This window comes from Myxocyprinus asiaticus, chromosome 48 (genome assembly GCF_019703515.2).
Source record: "Myxocyprinus asiaticus isolate MX2 ecotype Aquarium Trade chromosome 48, UBuf_Myxa_2, whole genome shotgun sequence".
In the NCBI taxonomy this organism is placed as follows: Eukaryota; Metazoa; Chordata; class Actinopteri; order Cypriniformes; family Catostomidae; genus Myxocyprinus; species Myxocyprinus asiaticus.
The window spans coordinates 6,691,246-6,711,505 of NC_059391.1; the positions used below are offsets into that span (position 1 = coordinate 6,691,246).

At 35.3% G+C, this 20,260-nt stretch overlaps 1 protein-coding gene across 6 annotated transcripts in view; it reads left to right on the forward strand.

Moving 5' to 3' along the window:
• The window catches only part of LOC127437079 (protein BANP-like), a 103,811-nt gene that overhangs the window by 32,871 nt on the left and 50,680 nt on the right, over positions 1-20,260 (forward strand). For 4 of the 6 annotated variants that reach the window (XM_051691726.1, XM_051691731.1, XM_051691727.1 and 1 more), the window contains 3 exons: positions 937-1,064; positions 6,700-6,771; positions 13,440-13,490. In XM_051691726.1, coding sequence (XP_051547686.1) covers positions 937-1,064; positions 6,700-6,771; positions 13,440-13,490 — 251 coding nt within the window. The remainder of the gene's footprint in view (positions 1-936; positions 1,065-6,699; positions 6,772-13,439; positions 13,491-20,260) is intronic. The other 2 variants (XM_051691729.1, XM_051691730.1) reach the window with 1 other exon arrangement.

Here is a 20,260-nt window from a genome sequence, read left to right on the forward strand (position 1 = left end):
ATGCTAAACTCAATATCAGCCAAGAAGAGAAAACTGGTGAGTTAACGGACAAATTGGTCTGGAGATGAGTCTTTAAGGTGCATAAAATTGAATCTTGTATAGTTTTCAGCCGCGAGCAAGGGAACAGATCATCAGATTGCGTTCCGTCTGGGAAAACTAAACAGAGTGGCAGTGTCATGTTGTGTACTTTTTCCTCTAGGAAACATTAGCCTCCAAATATGCCTTTCACCATGATTTAAAATCACTTAAGCTCGTAAATGAATACCCGCAATTTTTTGGGCAGCGACAACTTGACGACCTTTAATCAGAACCGCGGTGAGTCTGTGTATTTAATGTGTTTGGGCTGTTGCAGTGTGTGTCGGTAATATTCATTGTTTAGACTAAGGGGTCAGGTTTACGTTCAGTTTTAGGGCACAACAGTATTTGGGCTGCTAGGTCGAGAGCTCTTGTTGTGTATTTTGAGAGCATTTGCGTTGTATAAACGAACTCTAATCTGGCAGATGCACTGGAACAAGTCCAAGAGCAGTCGGAAGGGATTTTCCTCAAATTCAGGGTGTGTATGCAAACATTTCAGTTTCTCCATGTCTGTGAGTGCCTTGTTTACCGTATGTTTCTCTTCTGCATTTGTTTGGGTTCACGTTTACTCGAATGCGTACAAACTCTGTGCCCTGAGGTTGTGTACGTGAGTGAGTGTTTGTCTGATAACTACAAAACCTAACATTTGTCATGAGTGAGAACAGACTGTGGTCTTTCGCCCTTTCTTTTGCTCTTTATCTCCGTCTCGCTTTAGTGTGTGTGTTTTGGGCAGTTACAATTGAGGATCCTCTGTTATTGAAACCAGTTGTTTGCCACAGTTTGACCTACTCTCTCTAGTTTCTGGTTTGACCCACATAGTCGGACTGTTTTATAATCTTGTTTAATTGTATTTTTGAGCAGATGGAGTCTCGGCAGCTGAGACGTCGGCTATCGAGACCTCTACACAGCAGGCCTTGCACTACGCCCTGGCTGGTGCTGCACAACAAGTCCAGATCCACCGTATTGGAGAAGACGGGCAGGTGCAAGTTGTGAGTATCATCTTGTTGCCATCTAAGTGGGTAACTCACACAAACAAACACACTTAAACACATATATATACAGATTATACAGACTATTACCTGTTTGGTATTTAACCCCTACTCATTGTGCAAATTTGCGCTACGAACAGACTTTTTGGAATGCATCTCAGTCTGAATGATTCAGATCAGGGGCCAATTGCATAAACACAGCCATTAACTAAAGACTTTTTCTAACAAGTAGTCTGACTAGCTAAAGATGCCATAGAAAGATTGCTGCAAAAAACAAGCTCACAGTTGTCTTTAATAAGACAGTCTAATTTGCACTGCATTGTGGGAAAATTAAGACACTGAACAGCTTAATAAAATGGCCGACAATGGGCGCTCAAACACAGTTTACCTTTGCTGAAAATATTTGCCTGTTAGAAGAATGCAATGCTTCAAAATCAATTGTAATGAACAAATTTAATGATTTTAACCCAGATAATAAAAAAAAAACTTAATGAATTGTGTTACCATCATAGAAGTAAAATCTTCTATAAAGTCTCAACTGAAGCCCCCACTGGCTCATCTGACAGTTATTTTCCATGGCAACATGGAATGTAAACAAAAGTTAGCCTAGAGGTGCGTTCCAATCGACCATTAGGGTCCTCCGAAGTGGACTTGACACAGTATTCAGCCATCTTAAGGGAGATTCCAATCCGAAGGGAACGTTTATGTTCAGTTGGAAGGGCACTTCAAACAGCATATGGAATAAGTTTACATCGATACATCACTTCACAGGAAGTGGAGAGGGAAATTTACCCACCAGTCATTGTGAACGAGCAGAGTACTGACGTAGCTTGTCTAAAATAATTACTAAAATCAAATAAACGAAAGGAGTTTGAGACGCTGTCATTTAAAATAATCTTAATTTACAGGTGTGTTTTCTATGCGGTTGTGCTCGAGTGCAAAGTGCACGAGATGTGACCGTTACATACATTATCATGACAATAGGTCAAATAACAATTAAGTAGTCACACATATTATAAAATAACCACATAACATGTGGTTATTTTTTTAATTAAAAAATACTTTTTTTAATTAATCAGCAACAGTCATTTAACTTACGGGTCACGAGTCGTAAGTGACCCAAAATGTTATAAAAATTATAACAATACATTTTTATAAATATACATTGGATGTGTTATGTTAATTTATATATGTGTATATATATATATATATATATATATATATGGATGTATGTTTATTTATTGTACATTTATATGTATTTACACAAGTTTTTGTGGCATCTTACTTGAACCCCATGATCAGCGCGACTCAAGCGTTGTCTGGGTTTGATGACGTTGCAGGGTATTCCAAGTGAACAAATTTTGTCAAGTGAAGTGGACTTCAACCGATATCCCATGCTCAGTGAGTAGGGAGCAGTGAACACTGCGTAGGGACCCTGCGGATTGGAATGCACTTTAGGTGTCTACTGTCTTACATTTCGGTCTTAAATTAGAAAGATCTATGTTTTTATGCAACTGACTGAAAAAGTTAAGATCAAAATTTTAGACAACTAACTTGTAAGACTAGTCAAAAACAGTTTAATACAACCTGCCCCAAGTACTTGAAAGACAAACAACCACTTAGCAACCACCCAGAACCCCTTAGCAACAGCATAACAACATGCCAAAAACCACTAAAAACACCTTAGCAACAGCATAACAATGTGCCAAAACCACTCAGAATACCTTAGCAACTACATAGTAACATGCCAAAAGCCACTCAGAACACCTAAGCAGTCACAAAGCAGCATGCCAAAAACCTCCCAGAAAATTTTAGCAACCACATAGTACTAAAAACAACTCAGAACACCTTAGCAACCACATAGCAACATGCCAAAAACCACCTAAAACACCTTAGCAACTGGCATCCACACAGAACACCCTAGCCATCAGATAGCAAAGTCCAGGCAACTTCCCACAACACTGTTGCATCACAGTGAGTTTTGCCGGTGCAAACCACCCAATTTTTTTTTTAATTTGCCGAAGATGAAAAATATTGTTTAATTCACACACTTGCAAGACCACACATGTTGACTCTAAATATATACTTTACACACACAATCATTTCACTAAGATGAACTGACAACACACTCCAACATCTTCCAACAACATCAACATCTCATCTTTGTAAGAGGGTCTGGGTTGCCCTAATCTTTGTCCTTTGTGTGAATAATTACTCAGAGGAAGTCCCTTGCAAGTGTTTAATGGAGCTCTATTAGAGAATTTCCGCTCTGCCAAACCATGTGCTCCCTTTTGAGAGCCTGAACATGATCTCTGACTTTAACAGCTGTGTGAGGTCATCTCCACTGCTACATATACAATTCACTAACCATCTGAAGCTTAATCTGCATACATTGTGACAGCACAATCAAAACTCGTATACACAATGTACAATCCAGAGAGTTAATTCCACGGAGGAGTTCTTGGCGTCTGTCAGAATAAGAATCGGATCTGTATTGTGTTGTTTGTGTAACATATCTCTGAACCGAACTATTATAGCTGTTGTATTCTCAGAGGAAGCAACTCAATAGTCAGCTTTGTCAAGTCCGTTGACTGCTCAAATGTTCCATTTTCATTACTTGCGCATAATAGATCATTTTAGCCTGTCAAAAACTGCAAACAGTGACTCAGTGCTCTTATTTTTAGGGTTTTTAGGGTAACTTTTCTAAATTAGACTTTTCATCTTTCGTTATTACTGTATGATTGTTACTTGTGAATATTAGATTTTTTTAGCCACCAAATACAGCGCTATTTTTAGGGCTCAAAAGATCACTTGAGTAGTAAGTTCCTTATAAACTTTCATAAATTATACATTTCGTATTTTGTTATTATTGTACAATCGTAATTTGTGCAAAAGTCATAATTTAGTCAAATACAACGAACAATGACTTAATGCTCTTTTTAGGGCTCAAAAGTTTACTTAAGTATGTTTATTATAAACTTTGCTAAACTTTGACTTTTCTTTACTGTACGATTGTGACTTGCACATAATCAATCATTTTAGCCATCAGTTACAGCAAACAGTTACATGCCCTTTTTAGGGCTTGATAGATTATTTGAGTTGTAAGTTCGTTATAAACTTTCCTAAATTAGACTTATCATCTTTCGTTAATATTACACAAACGTAACTTGCGCATAATTTATTCTTTTAGCTGTCAACTACAACAAATAGTGACATGCGCTTTTTAGGGCTCAAAAGATAACTTGTGTAGTAAGTTTATTATAAATTTACTAAATTTGATTTTTCATCATTTGTTACTAAATGATGTTAACTTCCACGTACAGTAATCGATTATTTTAGCCATCAAATACAGCAAACCGTGACATGCCCTTTTTAGTGTTCTGAAGATTACTTAAGTTTGTTGTAAACTTTTATAAATTAGGCTTTAAAATTTTGTTACTATTCGATCTTAACTTGCACATAATCAATTATTTTAGCCCTCAAATACAGCAAACAGTGACATGCCCTTTTAAGTGTTCGAAAGATCACTTGAGTAAGTTAGTTATAAACTTTCATAAATTTGACTTCATCTTTCGTTACTGTACGATATTAACTTGAGCATAACCGATAATTTTAGACGTTTAATACAGTAATAAATAATGACTTGCCCTTTTTAGGACTCGAATGATCTCTTGAGTAGTAGTGTTATAAACTTTCCCAAATTATACTTTCCATCTGTCGTTATTATTGTACAGTCGTATCTTGCACATAATCGATTAATTTGGCCTGTCAAAAATGGCAATGACTTGTTTGAGTAGTTTCATTGTAAACTTTAAAGACTTTTCAGCTTTTGTAATTCGTATATGAACGTAACTTGTGCAAACTCGAAGGATCACTTGAGTAACACTACTAAATTTAATTTTTGTACGATTGTCACTTGAACTTAACTGATAATTTTAGCCTGTCAAAAACGGCAATGACTTGCTCTTTTTAGGGCTCGAATGATTGTTTGAGTAACTTCATTGTAAAATTTCCTAAATTAGACTTTTATTCATTTGTAATTATTGTACAATTGTAACTTGCGCACAATCGATAATTTTAACTTTAAAAAATGACAAGCTATGACTTGTTGCTCTTTTTAGGGCTTGAATGATCATTTGAGTAAGTTTGTTATAAACATTCCTAAATTATAATTTTCATATTTCGTTATTAATGTATAGTTGTAACTTGCGCATAATCGATTATTTTAGCCTGTCAAAAATGGCAATGACATGATCTTTTTAGGGTTTAAATGATCACTTGAGTAAGTTTGTTATAAACTTTCCTAAATTAGACTTTTTCATCTTTCATCGTTTTTGTACAATCGTTATTTGCACATAATCAATCATTTTAGCCTGTCAAAAACAGCAGATGATGACACTCTTTTTGAGACTTGATCAGTTAAGTTTGTTATTAACTTTCCTAAATTCAACCTTTCATCTTTCGGTATTGCTGTACGGTAATTGTGGGTCAATATCGCTGATGAGCAAAAACAGCCAAAAAATATCAAATGTTTGGGAACACTTCACATTATAAGTGATTAACACTTTCTATTTACACTTCAATACTGAACTACTGAGCAACACAGTTTTTTTTTTTTTAATTAACAGTGTCAAGAACAAAAATTCATTCAGGATTCATCCATGATGCACTTAATAAACTTTGGCCATTGTTGTTGAATAGCTAATTTTACTGAAAAACATTTAGTCACTGTTAACATCTAAGCAACATCAATGAATAATGAGATAACTTGAGAAACGACAACTGTGGCTATGCAACAAAGTTGAACAGACTTTATGCAAATGCACAGTAATACAATGTGTGACCCAGTATGGTACTCAACATGATATATTTCAATATCACAGTATTTAAATGTTTATAATTTCATTCCAGGAAAGTGACTAAGTATTAGTTTAATTTTAGCTAGTCATCTATGCTTATTGTGTATATGTGGACTTTTCTTTTTCAAGAATGATAATAACAGTTTCTTTCAAATATGCTTAAAGTTGTGTGTGTGTGTGTGTGTGTGTGTGTGTGTGTGTGTTTGTGTGTGAAGTTTTGTTGCATCACACAGAACAGGCCTTAACATTTTCGACAGACAGAAAGAGATAGATGGAGGAAGGCAGTAGTGAGAAAACTAAACACACTGATCCATTATAAACTGTTGAAGGTCACAATTTATTTTTAACGTTTATTGTGTCCAACTGTAAATTAGCCTTCTTTAAACAAACTGTTAAACAGATCTGTCGTACAAGTTTAATGAGCAAAGGGACTTTGTCTTAACATCTTAGTCTGATTTTGTGCTTTCGTAGTTCTTCTTATTTGTCATAACAAACACAAAGAGCTGGAACATGCACAAATAAAACCTCTTTAGAGATGCTTAAGGGCCTACATATATTTTCCTTTTTTTAAATTAAAGATTTTTGAATTATTTCAGATTAATCATGTTAAGGATGGGCAGTATGACGCTGTATAACAGTTGAAATGTGTCAACCGGTAGATTTTGCTGTACCGTTGATACCACGATAGATATATTTGTATAGCTATCAGTGGACAGGACTTCTTTGTTATTTATACATAATATATATGCAGTATATTCTGCTTTTGTCATTTGTAGATCCCACAGGGACACCTTCACATTGCACAGGTGCCACAGGGTGAACAGGTGCAGATCACACAGGATAGCGAGGTAATCACCATTTCCTTTTTTGATTTCTCATTTTGTCCTCCTATTTGACTTTTCCTAGATGCACAACATCTCCCGTCTGTCTCTTCTGAGCCATTTCCCTTCTCCTGAATCATTCTGTTTTCATTAGAGTGTATATGTTAATGATATTATGATTACATCCCAATGACATCCTGTTTAGTTTTGTCAGTTGGAAGCACATTAGAGGTTACCCTTTGAAAGCAGATATACCCATAAAACCAAAAGAAAGACACTTTAACATTTTCCTGATATTAGAAGGAAACCCTTGTGTTATATTCTTTTGTACTAACACCTTTTGTGTTCCCGGTCAAAAATGACCGGCCCTCTAAAATTGTTTGTAAATCTCACATATTGTATAGATTATCAATGGACATTGCATGAGAGCTTTTTGAACTTCTTTTCTAGTAATTATAACAGTTTTTTTTTGTTTTTTTTTTTTTACTTAAAAAATGTTCAGTATATTGATTAGTTCTCATTGCACTGGGACTGCACTCCCTGTGAAAAACTAATAAATATTTAATAAATGAATAACCACTCGCTTGATCTACACAAAATAGGTTTCATTCAAAAACGTAGAATCTCAAATTTACAATGCATACAGCTGATCCGATCAATTCTTAAAAAATGCTTTATAATTTGCTGAACACTTACACATAACATGGAAAATGGCATATTATAACTTATAGCAGACAATCCTGATTCAAACGAGCCAAAACACGACATAATATGAGTGTAGATCTTGAAATGTACATGGTTTGCATATTCAGATGCCCTGTGTACAAAGTCATGGGATTTTAATCCAATTGCAAATGTTTTTTTTGTTTTTTTTTTACTGAAAAAAATAAAAGAAAATTGTTAATGGGATCAAAATGACCGGAACACCACTTGAGGGTTAAAGGGATAGTTCACACAAAAATTTGAATTCTTTCATCCTTTTCTCATCCTCACTTTATATGTTCCAAACCCATATGACTTTCTTTCTTCTGTGGGGCACAAATGGAGAAAATCTGCAGAAAGTTCACGCTTCTCATAACATTATAAAAGTGGTCCATATTAGCGCTGGGCGATATATAGAATATTCACAATATAATTGCGATGATTTTGTTGATGATATAAAATTAAGCAATATTAAGAATATTGTGATGATTTTAAAGGGCCCATGATATGAGGAATACATTTTTCATTGATCTTTTGACATATAAGAGGTGATTATACTATCAAAACATACTGTAAGATTCAGAACTCAAAACTTCCTCCTCACTGCAAAAAGAGCATTTGTTGAAATCAAGCTGCCAAAACAACTCATTCTCTACTTCCTCCACATTGTGATGTCACACTGTGGTAGACATTTGTATCTGACTGCCTCCACAACAACACATCAATGCCTACTTTACCTTATCACCTCCATATCCCTGCCCAGTAGCGGTGAGCAGTGAGATGGCACGTCAATCAAGAGCAGAGACTCAATCATAACAATGGGCGTTTACTGTCGTCTTAAAGGAGAAGCAGCACCTTCTCCTCTGACAGAGGGTCAGAATTAGGGTGGAAAATGATCAGGTTTTACAAATGTATGACTGTTTTTGTGCCAAAAAAACAAACAAAAAACCCCCCTGCATTTTCAAGTATTAACACAATTCCAAACATTAGTAACCGCTACAAGTTATTATACAAATCTACAAAGTACACAGTACAACAGAAAATTTGGAGATGACAGTGAGCTTTTAACCAGATGCGGAACGTAAACTACACACTGCAATTTCAGTGTCAAAATAAAATCTCCAGGTGAGGGTTAGGTAAACAGTATATATAAAAAAAAAAAAAAAAAAAGAATTCCTCAAAATAATAATGATAATTCAGTATTATATTATAATAAACTTGACTGGGTCCCACATAGGGCTGGGCAATATACAGTTGAAGTCAGAAGTTTACATACACCTTAGCCAAATATATTTAAACTCAGTTTTTCACAATTCCTGACATTTAATCGTAGAAAACATTCCCTGTCTTAGATCAGTTAGGATCACTACTTTGTTTTAAGAATGTGAACGTCAGAATAATAGTAGTGAGAATGATTTATTTCAGCTTTTATTTCTTTAATCATATACCCATTGGGTCAGAAGTTTACATACAATATGTTAGTATTTGGTAGCATTGCCTTTAAATTGTTTAACTTGGGTCAAACCTTTTGGGTAGCCTTCCACAAGCTTCTCACAATAAGTTGCTGGAATTTTGGCCCATTCCTCCAGACAGAACTGGTGTAACTGGAGTCAGGGTTGTAGGCCTCCTTGCTCGCACACACTTTTTAATTTCTGCCCACAAATTTACTATCGGATTGAGGTCAGGGCTTTGTAATGTCCACTCCAGTAGCTTGACTTTGCTGTCGTTAAGCCATTTTGCCACAACTTTGGAGGTATGCTTGGGGTCAGTGTCCATTTGGAAGACCCATTTGTGACCGAGCTTTAACTTCATGGCTGATGTCTTGAGATTTTGCTTCAATATATCCACATAATTTTCCTTCCTCATGATGCCATCTATTTTGTGAAGTGCACCAGTCCCTCCAGCAGTAAAGCACCCCCTCAACATGATGCTGCCACCCTCATGCTTCACGGTTGGGAAGGTGTTCTTCGGCTTGCAAGCCTCACCCTTTTTCCTCCAAACATAACAATGGTCATTATGGCCAAATAGTTAAAATTTTTATTTCATCAGACCAGAGGAAATTTATCCAAAAAGTAAGATCTTTGTCCCCATGTGCACTTGCAAACTGTAGTCTGGCTTTTTTATTGCGGTTTTGGAGCATTGGCTTCTTCCTTGCTGAGCAGCCTTTCAGGTTATGTCGATATAGGACTCGTTTTACTGTGGATATAGATACTTGTCTACCTGTTTCCTTCAGCATCTTCACAAGGTCCTTTGTTGTTGTTCTGGGATTTATTTGCACTTTTCGCACCAAACTACATTCATCTCTAGGAGACAGAATGTGTCTCCTTCCTGAGTGTTATGATGGCTGCGTGGTCCCATGATGTATATTCTTGTGTACTGTTGTTTGTACAGATGAACGTGGTACCTTCAGGCATTAGGAAATTGCTCCCAATGATGAACCAGACTTGTAGAAGTTCACAATTTGTTTTCTGAGGTCTTGGCTGATTTCTTTTGATTTTCCCATGATGTCAAGCAAAGAGGTTTGAAGGTAGGCCTTAAAATACATCCACAGGTACATCTCCAATTCAGTATACCTCCTGTCAGAAGCTAATTGGCTAATTGTCTAAAGGCTTGACATAATTTTCTGGAATTTTCCAAGCTGCTTAAAGGCACAGTTAACTTAGTGTATGTAAACTTCTGAACCACTGGAATTGTGATATAGTCAATTAAAAGTGAAATAATCTGTCTGTAAACAATTGTTGGAAAAATTACTCGTGTCATGCACAAAGTAAATGTCCTAAACGACTTGCCAAAACTATAGTTTGCTAATATTAAATCTGTGGAGTGGTTAAAAAATCAGGTTTAATGACTTCAACCTAAGTTTATGTGAACTTCCGACTTCAGCTGTATATCGAATATTAACGATATAACTGAGATAATTTTGCTGACGATGTAAAACTGACCAATATTGTGAATATTGCGATTATTTTATTGTGCTTTCATTTGGCCATTAAGTTTCATAAAGAGCACATCCGTAGACTAATTTCACAATCCTTCAGGGCTGAAAAATTAATCAAAATAACATCAAAAGGGCAAGTTGGTTATAAGTGATTGTTAACCCACAAAAGGCTGTGATTTAATGACAGATAACATGGTCTGTGTGCAATTCAGAACAAACCGGTGACACGCTGATCTGTGTGCATGTGCATAGCAGCGCTCTCAGACCAGCTTAGGTGCATTGTGACATCAAAGTAATGCAGGTTCAAGCATTCACGCAATTCCAAACATTAGTAACCGCTACAAGATATACAAATCTACAAATGCAGCACAGAATAACAGAAAAGGAGGAAATTGCAGGGATCCAGGAAATGTGGGACATTGTAAACTGTCAAATACACATTGCCTTTTCAGTGTCACAATAAAAGCTCCTTATGAAGCTGAAGTAAATATGACAGGACTTTCGGTGTCAAAATAAAAGCCACGGGTGAAGGTGAAGTAAACAGGACAGAAATATATTACTTTTGTATAACACAAATCTAATAATCAGAATAATAATGATAATTCAGCATTACATTATTATAATCAACCCGACGTGTCCCAGTAATAATTTAGTATTATGCAATGTTCAACTGAGTTTTCAAAAACAAGAAACACCTTGTTCATTCACAAATATTTATTAGTAAAAACATTTGAAGGTAAATTATGCTTTTTATTAAGCTACTATGTATCATTGTATATGAAATATTAATATAAAGTGCATATTAATGAAAATGATTGGATTTCATTCTCCCTTGTGTTTATTTAATGAAAAACTAATTATTTTTAAATAGATTTTTATTTAATGTCTTTAAAATATTGATTCTACTTGGCTACAATGGCTGTTTGGATGAAATGATGGTTCCTCTGATAAAAACAAAACACTTTTGAGCCATTTCAGAGCAAATACATAGTTATCTAGATATATATTGAATATCGTCAATAGGCTGAAAAATATAGAGATACATTTTTAAGACATATCGCCCAGCCCTAGTCACACAGTAATAATTTAGTATAATGCAATGTTTTACTGGGTTCCAAAAAATAAGTGAAGTAGTTTTTGCACACCTTGCTCATCCACAAAAAAATATTTCATTAAAAGTATTTAAAGGTAAATAATTTTTTTTTAACTACTATCATTGTATATAAAATATGTATAAAAGTGTATATCAATGAAAATGATTAAATCTCATTCTCCCTTGTGTTCGTTTTGCAAAAAAACTGTGGTGAAACATTTACATTTATGCATTTGGCAGACGCTTTTATCCAAAGCAACTTACAGTGCCCTTATTACAGGGACAATCCCCCTGGAGCAACCTGGAGTTAAGTGCCTTGCTCAAGGACACAATGGTGGTGGTTGTGGGGATTGATCCAACAACCTTTTGCTTACCAGTTCAGTGCTTTAGTCCACTACGCAACCACCACTATATTTCATGCCTAAACATGCCTTGATTATTTTTAAATTTTCATTCAATGCCTTTAAAATAATGTATCTGCTGTTTGGATGAAGTGAGTTCTCTGATTTAAAAAAATAAATAATTTTGAGCTATTTCAGAGCAAATACATAATTATCGACATTAGGGCTGTCGGTTTAACGCGTTAAGTCAGGGCGATAATTTTTCTTATGTGCCCGGAACCTAATAAGGAATATTCCTAACATCGGAGCAACTCAAGCTTGAAGTACCACTTGTGTTCTCCAGGGGGCAGTAAGCGAAACTCCAGCTGTTTAGGCAATCTATCTTATTCAGAGAACAAACCACACTTACCGACAGCAGACAGCACAAGATGAGTCTCGTACTTGTGTTCAAACACAGCTTGATGGAGCGCAAATCCGAACGCAGGGATCTAAAGACGTGTTTACATATATAATTTATAATTATTTAAATACAACTATTTATAATTATTTAATTATTATATCTTGAATTATTGTTATTTGAGGGGCATTCTCGTTTAGTTAATCGGCATGCCATATAATTAATTCGATAAAAAAGTTTAATCGATTGACAGCCCTAATCGAGATAAAATATTTGTAGCCAGCTCAGCCCTAATCTATATTACTTGTGCACTATATTCCAAGTCTTCTGAAGAAATATGATAGCTTTGTTTGAGGAACAGACACATTTAAGCCGTTAATCACTGAGAATCTCTTTTCCGTTGTAGCTCTCAAATCTAATTTTTGCTTCCACACATTTCAATTGAGGAAAGTCATTACAAAACTTGAGAAACACACATTTCTTTTTAAGGTTTTTGTTCCCTCTTATTCTTCTGTATGATTCAACATATTGTTTGGATGGCTTCTGACTTGGTAGAATTACATTTTAACGGATGGATTTGGCATAGTATGAAGGTCTCAAGAGGTCAGACCATCAAATCACACCACCTAACCATGATTATTTTGACCCTCCAAGTTTTCTTAGGATCATTGGCAGAGATGTTCCTCCAGAGCACCCATTTCAAAGGCGATTGAGTGACACAGTGTCATAGATTTAAACAGGATTATGAAAAGGTATCCTCAAATATGTAAACATTATTTTGATCAAATCCATCCTTCATCCTAAGGGGAAGAGAGAAAATAAAATAAAAAAATGTTAAAACTCTTCCTGGCCTGGTGTAAAGGAATTGAAGACAGCCAGAGGGTTTCGGCATGCCATATTTTTTGATAAATTCTCAATTATATTGTTTGTTTTTGAATTCAGAGCTTAGCAACAACGTGCCACTTCATCCAACTGCCACTCACAAAGAGTGTCTTTGTAATATATTTGGCCCACCTAAGCAAAACCATTTATCTGAGACTGTTTGAAAAGGAAACAAGCCATCGTACGATTATTTGCACTTGTCCAGTTATATGTTGTCAGATGTGTTTTAGAGTCAGAACAAGAGAGAAATTGAAACGTTTTTTTGCAGTGCAGTCATTTTATTCATGTTTTGAAATCCCTATAAGCTATGTGTCATGTATTATTTATTTTCTTCTCTTGTAGGGCAACCTACAGATCCACCAAGTGCACGTTGGACAAGACGGACAGGTAAATGTACGTACCCTTTTACATTTATTGGTCCTTGTTACAGTGCCTTTTTGTCATTTTCTGTTGATTCAAGCTGTGTTTACACCTGGTATTAACTTCTTTCTCGGAAGTTATCACAAGTTGTCAGCTGAGACAAATTGCTCGTTTATATCTGGTATTTACATGATTTGTGATCGTAATTTGACAAAGGAAATATCTGATTTCGTAACTGCATACATGTCTATGTATCTGGCACATGTTGATAAGGTACAGAAAAATTCACAGACTCTTGTTTCTTCTCACCACAAATTATGTTTTGAGCTCATATTTTAAAAAAAAAGTGCTTATATTTTAATAAAATGCTCATATTTATTAAAGCGAATAAGGACGGCTATTTACTTTTAAAGCTGAACATTCCCGACATAGTTTAAAACACTTGTTTTTGTGCATCGGATGATTGACAGGTAAGTAGGCGGTTCTTAACTGCTGTTTGGGTTGCATCAGAACAGATTAGCATTTATACTACAAATGCGATGTGGTCACTTGCATTTCAACTACTCAAACTCACGTCATCCACATAGTCACCATGGCTCAATGTGTAATAAGTAAGGGATAATCCACGGCTAGGTGTGCGTTAAATGATTTTAATGTACAACGTAGAAGCAAAGAACCACTGGACACGATGCAAAGTGCATTCAAATCGTTTAACGCACACCTATCTGTGGATTATCCCGCATACACCATGGCCACTTGCCAGCATTGATTAGTTACAGCTGATTTTTACAGTGCAAATTTTGAAGATTAACAATAACAGTTAACTTTATCTACAGGTCGTTAGATGTACAGTTCTGCTCATTCTAAATCAGACACAGAGATAAAGTAGTGTGATATTACAGTTTTTTGGAGACTAAATACTCTTTAAAAAACATGAATTTAAATACTCAATCCAGAAATAAAAATAGCCACATAATGTAGAAGGGTTGGCACTCCTCGGATCTTTGTCATTTTCATATTAATCAGGAAAAACCAGTGTTGTTGATGTGACAGTTGTAAAAGTAGCGCTTACTGTTCATGACGAGGAGAAAATCATCCAAAACGCTCTAATCCTGCAGATTTTGACCTCGGAGACATCCATATGGTATCCATTAGGCTGTACGATTGATTGAATTAAGAATGAAATCGCGGTGAGGCCTTAGACTTGATTACAAAACAGCACAAGGCTTCGTGTTAACAGTCTCCTTCAGATCTTCAGTAAGCGACGTGTGATCGCAGGGCTCCCTCTAGCTGTTTACTCTAGTGGCACATGATGTTTATCATATTATAATTTAGATCGTATTTCCTCGCCGGACAGCGAAATTTGATGGGTCCCGGTTACCTTCTCTCCCCCTCCGTGAAAAGAAAACCTAATTGTCGAACCATACTTTCCTCACAAGCGCTTTGAGTGAGTATTACGGGGCTGATGAACACTGTTGTCTTTTCAGTGTTTCCTGTAGCACTTCTCAGTTGAATTTAATACTGCATTGCATGACTTGATGATTGATATTTTTAGACAGTTAATCCCAGCTCTGAGACTATATTTGTGTCCGGAGGTCGTTCGAACAGAAGCATAAAATGCTCACAATGTCACATTATGAAGGACAGCAGAGTTGACACATTAATATAGAACGGTGATTAAAACTGACTGGAACTACCTGTGCATTAAATGGTTTTAACACACACATTGCAACCAATCAGAATCATGTATTCGAACAGACCATGGTATAATCTGGATTGATCAACATTAAAACTAAGGTAAGTACAAAGTATGTAAGTACGCAATTTACAACGTATGAAACCTAGTGTCTTTTTTGTGTTGTCTCCCACTCTTGTGTTTGTCTTTTTCTGTTCTGAGAATATGATGTTTGGGACAGGACAAACTTCCTGTTTCTCAGCTCTGTTCAGTCAGATCAAAGAGGGATTTGAGATCAAACAGAGTTAGAAAGCAATGGAGGCTTGTGTGGAAATCAACTCACGAACACACAATCTTAAACTTGAAAGGAAGATCTGTTTGTTATCTCGCCCTCATTAACTTAATCTACTCTTTTGTTTACCATTTGTGTCTAACGGCATGCTCACACTTTGCAAGTTTCTCAATGTGCTAGTCGAACTTTTTTTCTGCCACTGGCATATTTTCAAGATCTGTGATCAAAACCACCCCCCCACCAAATTGGTTCACACTCTTGACAGAGGTCCCCATGACGTCGCTTGACGAATGTAGTTCTAATGTAATTCCTCCCTGTATTGACATATTTCCTTTTGAAACATGATTATTGGGGCTGCACATATTGAAGGACTCGTCCTTTGTTTTAAATGCCAATTGCTTTTATTTTACATCACAGCCATGAACCAGGATTTTCTGCTTGCTATTGCTAGGCAGCAGTTAGTGTTATTAGGGGAAGGGAACATTCTCATTCTAGAGAGCATTATACACCTCTGCGTTCAAGTTCCATTTTTCTGGAAAATAAAATTGCATTTGCCTCCTTAAAGCCCATTTTGTCAGCTTTTAGGAGTAGGGATGTAACGGTATGAAATTTTCACGGTATGATAACCATCACAAAAAATACCTCGGTATTATAGTATCACGGTATTATGGTGCTTATCTTATAAACCTTTTATTTTAGCTTTGGCCCATGTCTGATAAACACACAGAATTTTTTTTTTAGTAATAACAAGTTCTTTAACTTTATTTTTTATTCTTTAGAACACTTTCTTAATCACATGACATAAGATAATCATAAAACAAGTTTACAAAAAGTAAAAAAAAAAAATGTTTGCAATATGTCAAATGGTTTTTAATATAATTGAAAAATGTCAAATATATGTCAAATCAGATTCATACCCTATATCAAGTCAGGGTAGGTTGTGATGCAGAAAAGTAAGCATATTTATGTTATCTGTGCTGAGGCGAGCGTTGTTTTAAGCATAAACCTTGTTGAATTTTGATAAACTGCCCTGAAAACACAACATTATATTATATTGTGTAAATGAAATCAAGTTAATATATCTTGAGAAAAATATTTTTTGCAGTGTAATTAATGGATGTAATTTTAAAAAGTTTATGAAATCAAATTTAACCAAACAAGATACATTTGTGACCTGCTCCAACAAAATGAGACATAAGGATTTTCATTGTATTTTCATTTTTTTAAATCATGAAATTCACAAAATAAATGTTATTTTGACAGTCTTTGCCATGACCACCAATCACTGTTTTTATCTCAAGTTCGAGCAGCGTCACTGAGCAACACTCGCGGCTCGCGGGTGTATCATTGTATGTACATTATTACAAGGAGCACCAAATGGAAAATATCAGAGATTTTAAAATATACAGTATGCATTACTAAAATGTTTAATCTGCATGCCAATCTGTGTTTCAACCGCGGGGAGATGGCTTGTCATCAAATGCCCGTAGTTCATTATTTGATTAGAACAATAAATTCGAGAGGAGTATATTGCCAAAATGTTAAATATAATATTACATTTGGGCATTAATTTGTATATGTGAATTATATATTTTTTTCTTAATCTGTTATTGATGGCTGAGACTTTTCTCGTTCATTCAAAATGCATTTTGGGGTCAATATGACCCAAAATGATGGATCAGATCACATTTGTAGGTAATATGTTAAGGTTTACCACAGTAAATTTGACTTTCTGTGGGTTTTATTATTTTTCAAAATGTTACAGATAAGCGCTTAGAAAGCAGAAGCACTAATGCAACGTAAGCTTATAAACCAATTCCAAATGATGGGTAACTATTCTTGTAAACGTGTATTGCATCTGCTTTTGTATTCTATGAAAGGGGATTTATATTTTTTAATTGATTACCAGACAATTCATAGAGTTTTTCGCTTACATTCATGTCCACAAATTCTGTGGGATGGTGCTCTCGGAGATGGTGCTTCATGTTTGAAGTGTTTCCCGACTGAGCCGACACTTTTCTCTGACACGTTTTGCAAACAGGGTGTCCGTCAACACTGATGTTGCCTGTTGTGTCTTTTAAATAACTGAAATACTCCCACACAGCGGACTTTAACCGCTTAGGTGGGGGGAAAAGAGGCTCCTCCGTGTCCGGCATTTCGTTCTACACAGCGCTCATGTGCTGCTGTCCGTTGGTCTGACAGAGTGACATGACGTGATGAATGCGACTTTCTCATCTTTCATTTAAACGTTTTGTTATTGATTTTTTTTATTATTATTATTAAATGAACCATTAGTAAAAATGTAAATATAATTAAAAAAATTTTTTTAAATGTTTTTATTTATATATATATATAATTTTTTCCACACAATACCGTCATTAAGAAAAAGTCAAGGTATGGAAACCGTCTGTTTTTAATACCACGGTATACCATCATACCGTCATTCCGTTACATCACTATTTAGGAGAACACCAATATTCAGATGGCCTCAACACTAATAAACATTTAGTAAAAGCGGCAAACCTCATAATTTTGATTTCACAAGCAGTTCAATTATATTTTCTTGCCATATCTTGAGTTTTTGCAGTCACCTCAAAATTTTCAAGCCTGTTTGGTGTTACTGTATGTAATTTTGTAGTGTGTGCGATTTAGCACATAGCCTTGTGCTGCAGCCAGTAAAAAGGCAGGAAAAAAGGACAAGAAAACGTATTTTGCCTCTTTACCTTTTTTAAATTCCGGAAAAAATAAATATTCTCAAACAACTTAGATGGCCAGCTGCTTGTTAAGGTACATTTTCGCTGTCTTACGAGATTTGTTGTATGTCAGTGATACCAGAGATTTGAATATGCACACACGTGAATGATTTTTGTCATGTAGACTACTTTAAGGTACTTGTATGGCGATTTTATTGTCCTTTTTGGATCTTGGCATATGTGATCTCTGTATGCTTTTGTTGTGTGTCAAATAAGAGTTTTTACCTCGTCCATGCACAATTGTGTAGTATAGGTACTACTATGTCAACAAGATGACACATGAGAAGAGAGAATGTAGTGCAATGAGAACAGTACAGCAGTTTTGTTAGTTTGAAAGTTGTAGAAGTGTGAACTTGTATGAAGAGAAAGAATATCTGCGTCAAAGCAAGAGAGAGAGAGAGAGAGACAGGTGCGACTACTTGCCTGAACACTTAAGGTAGTTGTGTTTAGCATTACTGTCTTGCACCCTAAATCAAGCATTTGATTTAATTTCTCACCCTGCAACCCAGCGTGTGATCACGGCTTTTCTTGTGCCAAATTTTGGACTTCCACTGTAAACACGTGCATTCATTTGCAAACTTTGCTGTCTCTTCAAATTTTTCTTTGTGTAGTGTGTTTCTGCAATGTTTAAATGTCATCTAATTATTTTAGATGCTGCTATAGAGTTGTTCATCATTTTTCTTCAGGAAAAAGCTGTCAGCTTCTCAAACTTGCATTTACATGAAGAAATCACACCTACTTAAACTCATTGTTGATGCTGTAATATGTACATTATATTTGGTTGCTCATGAATGGGAATTCTTTAGACAGTCTAAATTTACTTGACTGATAATATTTAGTACTTGCTTAGGCAAGCATAACTTTTACTATTGCTAATACTTAACAGTTAGTGATTTGAAGCTCTTACCTTAATTATTAAAACCTAGCACATAACTTGTCCCATGAATGGTACCTCAAATTGTTCGATTTGTTGAAGAGAGTTGTGCTGTTAACCTTCTGAGACCCAGGCGAAAATGCTGTGTGCATTTTCAAATTTCATTTACGATTTGTAACTAATAGCACCTGATAACCATGCAAACAAAGCAGTTTGTTAGTACAGCAAATAGTTTTCCTAAAACATTATGTCCTCATATGGGGAAAGTGGGTCTATGTTTTGGAATTTTGAATTTATACCTAGCGATAGAAAATCAGGTTTGTGCATACATTGTTTTTTATGATTATTATTTTTTCTCTCTACTTTGGCAACAAAATCTTGAAGTTCTCTCTCTTCATTGTCAAACAAACAAGTAGTAGCCGGTAGTAGCCAGTGCTGTAGCATCTGAAAAATCTGAAATTATCTTAATCTATTCCGAATCAAAGTAATGGTCAGCAAAGTCCAATGGCTGCCAACCATGTCGGAATAAAAATTAAATTAATTCTGAATCTATGTACTGTTCAACATAGTCCTATGACTGCCAATCATGTTGAATAGTGAAAAATGTCATCTGCAGTCTGGAACTGAACTCCTAACCTGATGTCAGGAGTGGATGCACTTGGCTGCATAGGAAAGGGATAGGCAGCTGTATTGCTGCCTAATCAGTTAATGGCTTAACATACAGCATTTTTTATGAATGCACTGATCTCAGAACAGTTTGAAAGGCACCTTATTTCCATCCTCTTCCGTATACAGCCTCTGAGGCAAGGTTATTATAGTTTTGCATTTTCAAATCAGTTTTTATTTTATATCATTTTCAAATTTGCTATAAATTTCAGTTTAGTTTTAGTTTCATTAATGATTTTGTTAGTTTTATATTAGTTTTTATTTTGTAAACACATTTCTATTTTGTTTTTATATATTTTAGTTTCAGTTTTAGTTTTAGTAATTATAGTTTTGAGAGTTAACAGAACACTTCCAGAGTGTAGACCAAAGTAAGACATTTTAGCAATTTAAGCTTGGCAAACTTACACAATATACTTAAAGCAAAACAAAACATTGAATATTTGCACAGTTTATTTAGACTCAGCATACTTGTGCATCATAACAATAACATAATGGTTTGAGATTCAACAAAGTCACAAAGAACCAAATAAAGCAAATCAAAAG